This window comes from Anabrus simplex, chromosome 6 (assembly GCF_040414725.1).
Source record: "Anabrus simplex isolate iqAnaSimp1 chromosome 6, ASM4041472v1, whole genome shotgun sequence".
In the NCBI taxonomy this organism is placed as follows: domain Eukaryota; kingdom Metazoa; phylum Arthropoda; class Insecta; order Orthoptera; family Tettigoniidae; genus Anabrus; species Anabrus simplex.
The window spans coordinates 332,099,406-332,107,174 of record NC_090270.1 but is presented as its reverse complement, the minus strand read 5'-3'; the positions used below and the strand labels follow the sequence as shown (position 1 = coordinate 332,107,174).

At 41.8% G+C, this 7,769-nt stretch overlaps 1 protein-coding gene across 2 annotated transcripts in view; it reads left to right on the top strand.

Moving 5' to 3' along the window:
* The first annotated feature begins 1,970 nt into the window (after nucleotides 1-1,970).
* The window catches only part of LOC136876543 (mitogen-activated protein kinase 15), a 105,321-nt gene continuing 99,522 nt past the window's right edge, over nucleotides 1,971-7,769 (top strand). For both annotated transcript variants that reach the window (XR_010860605.2, XM_067150583.2), the window contains exons 1-2: nucleotides 1,971-2,133; nucleotides 2,222-2,441. Coding sequence is in view for 1 of the 2 variants with exons in the window: in XM_067150583.2 (XP_067006684.2) it covers nucleotides 2,080-2,133; nucleotides 2,222-2,441 (274 nt within the window). In the remaining variant the exon portion in view is untranslated. The remainder of the gene's footprint in view (nucleotides 2,134-2,221; nucleotides 2,442-7,769) is intronic.

The following is a 7,769-nucleotide window of genomic DNA, read 5'->3' as shown; positions in this document are numbered from 1 at the left end:
TTCGAACAGGCTCTAACCTCGGCGCGTATCGGGTCGGCTCGATCCTGCTCGAACACGGGTATCGTTCGCCCATCACTAGCTGTAGCCAGAGTCAACTGCGCTTTCGGTCACGTGATGACTGCTCGAGCTTGTTTCGAACAGACTCGATCCTCGGCTCGATCCTGCTCAAACATGGGCATCGTTTGCCCATCACTACTGATAACGAAGGTGCTTGCTTTCACATATTAGTACATTCAGTCATTGACGTATATCTTATGGAGAACAAAGATTGCCCATAAAATTAGAACGCTTAGATTATGATAATATGCAATGAAAAGGACAAAGCATGTATCCGTAATATTTCCCGCGTATTGACAGAAGTATTTCCTCCCAAGGCAGTACTTGTGTGCCTTGTAACAACTACGTTTGGCGCAACATTATGAATAAAAAACTGAACCAAACCCCATGGCGCAACAGCCCCGAAGGGCCATGGCCTACCAAGCGACCGCTGCTCAGCCCGAATGTCTGCAGATTACGATGTGTCGTGTGGTCAGCACGACAGATCCTCTCGTCTGTTATTCTTGACTTTCTAGGCCGTGCAAAATTATGAATACAGTAATATTATTGTTACAATGTCATGCTTTGGGCGGCTAAGACAGCTGTGCAGTGCGGCAGGCGATGTTCTCCTTCTGTTCTCAATGTTCGGGGGTTTGAATCCACTCCTTGGGAGAGAATCACCTTTTTTGCTCGTATAGAAGAATTTGAGTAAGAAAGGATTGACATTTTTTTTTTGCTAGTTGCTTTACGTCGCACCGACACAGATAGATCTTATGACGACGATGGGACAGGAAAGGGCTAGGAGTGGGAAGGACGCGGCCGTGGCTTTAATTAAGGTACAGCCCCAGCATTTTCCTGGTGTGAAAATGGGAAACCACGGAAAACCATTTTCAGGGCTGCCGACAGTGGGGTTCGAACCTACTATCTCCCGAATACTGGATACTGGCCGCACTTAAGCGACTGCAGGTATCGAGCTCGGTGGATTGACATCTCATCAATCATGTACACAAATACATCTATATATATATATATATTTTTTTTTTTTTTTTTTTTTTGCTATTTGCTATTTGCTTTACGTCGCACCAACACAGATAGGTCTTATGGCGACGTTGCTATAAATATTATTATGCAGCAATGTTACTGTCTGATTGCCTGAAATATATTTGAAAATCAAACGTGACTCGAGATTTCAAGCTGTATCCTTTACCATAATTCAGGTCAATCGGTCCGGTAGTTTTGGAGCCCATCCGGAACAAATAAAACAAGACAGCATCTTATGGCGTTAAATATCCTGACCTTACCAGGTATCGAATCCGGGACCCTTGTGACCCAAGGCCAACACGCTAGTCATTGAGCCATGCAGCTGAGTGAGAAATTTGTCAACAACTGATAGTCTTATAGCCATTCAAATATGTTACTATTACGACACGTTTTATGGTTTCCTTTTTATGTATTTATACGGCTCAAACAACTCATTTTAGTAGACAGTTGGTTTATCCAGATGGAGACATTTGTAACGAATCATCGCACAAACACAAATTTTGATTGTCTCCAATATATAGGTATGGGTCGAAATTATATTGCGTACAAAAGACACGGAAGTAACAGTAAAGAGGACGAACCGGTACTGTCCAGCATAATACTCTTACATATCCTTCTCAGGTTTGCTGGGTGTTAGTAACAGCAAGGCGCTAGAATGCGGCGCGTACAAAAGCTCGAGCTAAGCTCGAACTTTTTCGAACTCTGACGTCATCAGTTCGAGCAGCTCGAGCCGGGCTCAAGCAGATCACTAGGAGGCGGCCCTCCGGTTAACCTCCGGAGCTCCGTAACTGCTTTGCCTCCGTTGGTAGTACCGGAGATCACCGGAGGAGCGCTGTAATCTTATTATCCGATTCAATCAACAGGAGGTCCGCCGCCTCTTCACAGCGCTACTAGAGTGGTATTCACTTGCCTGGAGCTATCCGCAGTGAGTAGTTCACACCGTGCAAAGTATCTCAGTCCTGGCGCCATTTAACAAGGGTGATATATTCAAATAATTCCGAGATGGATGGTGGAATTTCGAGACTATACGAAGTCAAAGAAAAAGTTGGTTCTGGGGTAAGAATGTCTACGTGAAACAGTGTTAGGCACATACATTGTGTTTTTTAGTATTTTTTCTCAAACTGATAATCGAAATATATTTCAGAGTTTTGGAACCGTGTGGAAGGCAATTGATCGACGAACCAGGCAAGTTATAGCGTTGAAGAGAGTAGCTGGGGTATTGAGAAATGCAAGGTCTGCCCAGAAGATTTACAGGGAAGTGGAATTTGTGAAGATTTTCAGCAAGCATCCAAATATTGTATCGCTCTTGGATGTGCACGTCGCTGCCAATAGTCTTGACGTTTATCTGGCATTGGAATTCATGGGTAATTATTACATTTTTTAATCTTCTAAGTTGCAAATTTATTTTGTGAATCTTAATTATGACAAAGCCTTGATAGACTATGCCATACATTGTTTAATTAAAAATAATCGATTGGAGAACTCTTTGAATTTAAGCTTTTGGATAGGTACCGATAGCCGAAAATGAGTGTGTTCAAATTGTGCTACTTCACTTTAAAAGTTATGGTATTTCGTCCACATGCATTGAAGTAGTTAAATCTTATCGAATGCCATTCGCAATCCAGACCAGAAAGTTGCAATTCCTTAAAAGTAGTACTATAGGGGCCGATGACCTTCGATGTTAGGCCCCTTAAAACAACAAGCATCATCATCATCATCATCATCAGTAGTACTATAGCAGATCATGGGTACGTTCCTTGTGCCTTTTATTACGTTTTCTTGCGTTTTTTCAAAACTTCCTTAGAGTGGAAATAGCTCCTTTTCAACAGACGCTCCTCAAACGTGTTTTCTGGGTGCATATCATAAGATAAAACGGCATACTTCTTAAATCATAAATACAAAAAAGAATTTCAGGCTTGAAGATCCCATTATGCTACTTTGAAAATACTGGGCGGAATTAGACGGAACATGGAAACTAGGAACCCAATTAAACTACAGTCCACAACCTCAGGAAATGTCTTCAATATTAATCGTGACGGCGGTCGTCAAGGTAAAACCGTATCTTACAAATCACTTCAAGTGTTATCTGAATATCACAATATTTAACCTGGCTTTAATAAATGTTACAATAACCGTTATAAATACCACACACACATTCCAGAACGTAAGGTGTTGAAGTTACATTGGATCTGGTTAGCTGTTTCCAATTTTTTGTATTCCATTAAATGTTAAGAAATTTGTTCTATTTGTTAAAGACGTTTCTGGGTATTCGGACGGATTCTAGTCCAATTACATTTTCAATGGGTTGGTCGTTCAGTCAGGCAGAACAAACGGTAGTTCATTTAATTTACTTTTGTCCACTACACACTATCAAAAGGAATAATTTCTTAGGACACCTTAGTTATTGTAATGTAAATTTTTCCCCGTCTGTTTCCCCCCTGTGGGTGGGGGCGGTAGAATAACACCCACGGTATCCCCTGCCTGTCGTAAGAGGCGACTAAAAGGGGCCTCAGGGGTTCTGAACTTTGGAGCGTGGATTGGCGATCACGGGGCCCTCAGCTGAGTCCTGGCATTGCTTCCACTTACTTGTGTCAGGCTCCTCACTTTCATTTATCCTATCCGACCTCTCTTGGTCAACTCTTGTTCTTTTCCTACCCCGAAGCTATTAGGTTTGCGAAGGCTAGGGAGTCTTTCATTTTCCCGCCCTAAGTGGCCCTTTTCTTCCTTTGGCCGATATCTTCATTTTTCGAAGTGTCGGACCCCTTCCATATTTTCCCACTGATTAGTGTTATATAGAGGATGGTTGCCTAGTTGTACTTCCTCTTAAAACAATCACCACCACCCATCAGTTTCTGATATATTTGAGAAAAATCAATCAGTCAATATTGATCTGCATTTAGGGCAGTCGCCCAGGTGGCAGATTCCCTATCTGTTGCTTTCCTAGCCTTTTCCGAAATGATTTCAAAGAAATTGGAAATTTATTGAACATCTCCCTTGGTAAGTTATTCCAATCCCTAACTCCCCTTCCTATAAATGAATATTTGCCCCAGTTTGTCCTCTTGAATTCCAACTTTATCTTCATATTGTGATCTTTCCTACTTTTATAAACGCCATTCAAACTTATTCGTCTACTAATGTCATTCCACGCAATCTCTCCGCTGACAGCTCGGAACATACCACTTAGTCGAGCAGCTCTTCTTCTTTCTCTCAATTCTTCCCAACCCAAACATTGCAACATTTTTGTGACGCTACTCTTTTGTCGGAAATCACCCAGAACAAATCGAGCTGCTTTTCTTTGGATTTTTTCCAGTTCTTGAATCAGGTAATCCTGGTGAGGGTCCCATACACTGGAACCATACTCTAGTTGGGGTCTTACCAGAGACTTATATGCACTCTCCTTTACATCCTTACTACAACCCCTAAACACCCTCATAACCATGTGCAGAGATCGGTACTCTTTATTTACAATCCCATTTATGTGATTACCCCAATGATGATCTTTCCTAGATACTTACAATGATCCCCAAAAGGAACTTTCACCCCATCAACGCAGTAATTAAAACTGAGAGGACTTTTCCTATTTGTGAAACTCACAACCTGACTCTTAACCCCGTTTATCAACATACCATTGCCTGATGTCCATCTCACAACATTTTCGAGGTCATGTTGCAGTTGCTCACAATCTTGTAACTTATCACTCTATAGAGAATAACATCATCCGCAAAAAGCCTTACCTCCGATTCCACTCCTTTACTCATATCATTTATATATATAAGAAAACATAAAGGTCCGATAACACTGCCCTGAGGAACTCCCCTCTCAACTATTACAGGGTCAGACAAAGCTTCACCTACTCTAACTCTCTGAGATCTATTTTCTAGAAATATAGCAACCTATTCAGTCACTCTTTTGTCTAGTCCAATTGCACTCATTTTTGCCAGTAGTCTCCCAGATGTTACACTTATATTATAAAAGATGACCTTAACACCCTTCTAGGTAAAATAGGGCTACCTTCCTTGGAGAATAAATAATAATAATAATAATAATAATAATAATAATAATAATAATAATAATGATACTAATAATATAATTTCTTCAGAGTATGACAGTTGCGTGAAATTCTCATCTTAACGTATCTGCCGCATGGCTGGGTGGGAGACTTCTGAATTTATCGCAATTGGGGATTCAAAGGCACTAAATTTGTCTATGCGCTACATCCGATGGCTTATGGATTTCACACCACAGAAACGTCGAAGCTTTTAGTTCTGTAGTAAAACGGAACGATTTAAATGCATTTTAAAGGACTGAAAACGGAGAATGTAATAATATACGAATATTTAAAGGAAATGACCGCTGGAAATGAGAAACACAAACGTAATTCTGTGCGTTTAAATAACCAATCAATGCTCACGATTCTTTGTGTAAGTGATCGCCAGGGGGGCCGCCCCCCCCCCCCAATATTTCCCGAAACTAGAGCGAGGATCAGCCGTTGTTTTACGTATGGTAGGAACAAATAAAGAACTTACGCCGAAATGTTAAATTAACGTAGCGACAACGGATCTACTAGCAAGGCTCAGTAGGGCCATACATAATTCTCCATACATGTACTGCTTGAAGGAGCTTGAATGGAAGGAAAACACTTAGCATTGTGATGAGCGGGGACATTCCCTGTAGAAGTCTCACTATTAGCAATATAACCGCTTGTTGACAAATGTCAAAAGATGAGGAGAAGGGCAATTAGCAAGGGATTACTCTGTAGGGAGCCGGAATGTGACTACCGAGGTAACGGGAGGGACCACGGTCAGAAACAGTTGCAAGCTTACAACATCATGTCAGCTTTTGTACCAAGGGACCAAGGGGGATGTTTTCATTCCCCTCCCCGAAGGGGAGGGGCGGGGCCACCTAGAAGGTTACGCCTTCTCTCTGGCCAGGAGATTTGGCGGGGTTTGGGGGTTTGAAGTTAAGAGGGAAGAAGCTTTAAACCAAGGTTCTTAAATACTACTAAAGGTTGGGCCCAACGCGAGCCGAGCTGCTATTGGTTAACGAAATGACGTCACAGTAGGAGCAAAGCAGCCGAGCCCAGAGCGCGCAAATCAGTAGGAATCTCATATCAGCAAACATTACAGTTTCTCAGAACTAATTGCAGATCAGACATAAAAATTACTGCTGTTATAAGATTGAAAAAGAGTGCAGCATAGTAACTTTTCATTATTTCCGTTACGAATAAGGCGTAATTGTAACGTGACGGCACACTGACCAACGCTTACATTTATTAACATTTCCAAGTTCCTCTATTTAGTTTGGGGAAGGTTACGCGCTTGCAAATCTGTAAACATATATATTTAGGGATATGAAATCTTTGTCATATTAAATCTTTACAGCAGAAATTCCGTGATGGAACTACCGTAACATACGATATACTGACTCACTTCTGCAGGTATCGAGTTTAAAGCTCAACACATATTATAACAGCAGCAGAAGTAAGTTCATATTCGAAACCATGCATAGATAGTCCTGGAAAACCTACAACCTGTTTTCCAGTCTTTGACCGGGTCAGGGATGTAATGAATGAATCATATATAGGTTATTATTACAATGGGGTTGCCACTCCCAAAGTGATTTATTAATGACTGACAAATGCTATGAAATGATAATGGAGAGTGTTGCTGGAATGAAAGATGACAGGGAAAACCGGAGTACCCGGTGAAAAACCTGTCCCGCCTCCGCTTTAACCAGCACAAATCTCACATGGAGTGACCGGGATTTCAACCACGGTATCCAGTGGTGAGAAGCCGACGCACTGCCTGAGCCACGGAGGCTCCGCATAGATAGTCACTTTTTAAAAATTGAACAATAAGAAAGAACAGGAAAAACACTTCATTAGAACACAGTCCTACCTGTGAGATTAGATGTTATGAAGTGGTAGCTTTTGAAGATGAAATCCACTGTCGTGCCTTTCGCCGATGAGCTGCTATGGATTTTTCAGTTCTTGTCCGAATGTTCATTTGTCGTATACGTATAAATATTCTCGTTCTAACATACATTTTTACTATTTCTGATGGTACAGCGGGGAATTTACTGCTAATTATATGACACACTTTGCGTATAATATTAGGTATGCGTCACAGTTCAGCACGTCCGTGAGTGTCCCTGAAAATTATCTCAAATTCCTTTATTTGGTTTACCATTCTAACAATGGAACGACTAGACTTCCCCGATGTAACATTTCTATCCATCCCACAGAGGCTGTACCAGAAGAAATGGAAAGCATTTCCCCAGTGGGACTTCGCATTGACCTGTCGTATTTTCTTTCACGGTCGGCGATGTAGCCGGCGAGGTACCGAAATCCCTCTGCTGAACAATCAGGTGTCGCTGTAGATTGCGGTGAATCTTTTTTTTTTTTTGCTTTACGTCGCACCAACACAGATAGGTCTTACGGCGACGATGGGACAGGAAAGGCTTAGGAATGGGAAGGAAGCGTCCGTGGCCTTAATTAAGGTACAGCCCCCGTCTTCATGGCTACCGACAGTGGGGTTCGAACCCACTATCTCCGGAATGCTGGATACTGGCCGCACTGAAGCTATCAAGCTCGGTCGGTGAATCATTAACGGCGCAGTTTTCTATCGCAATGATATTGTACAATGAACACATAAATTTCACTCCAGGTACTATTACACTGTTCACGCAACTAA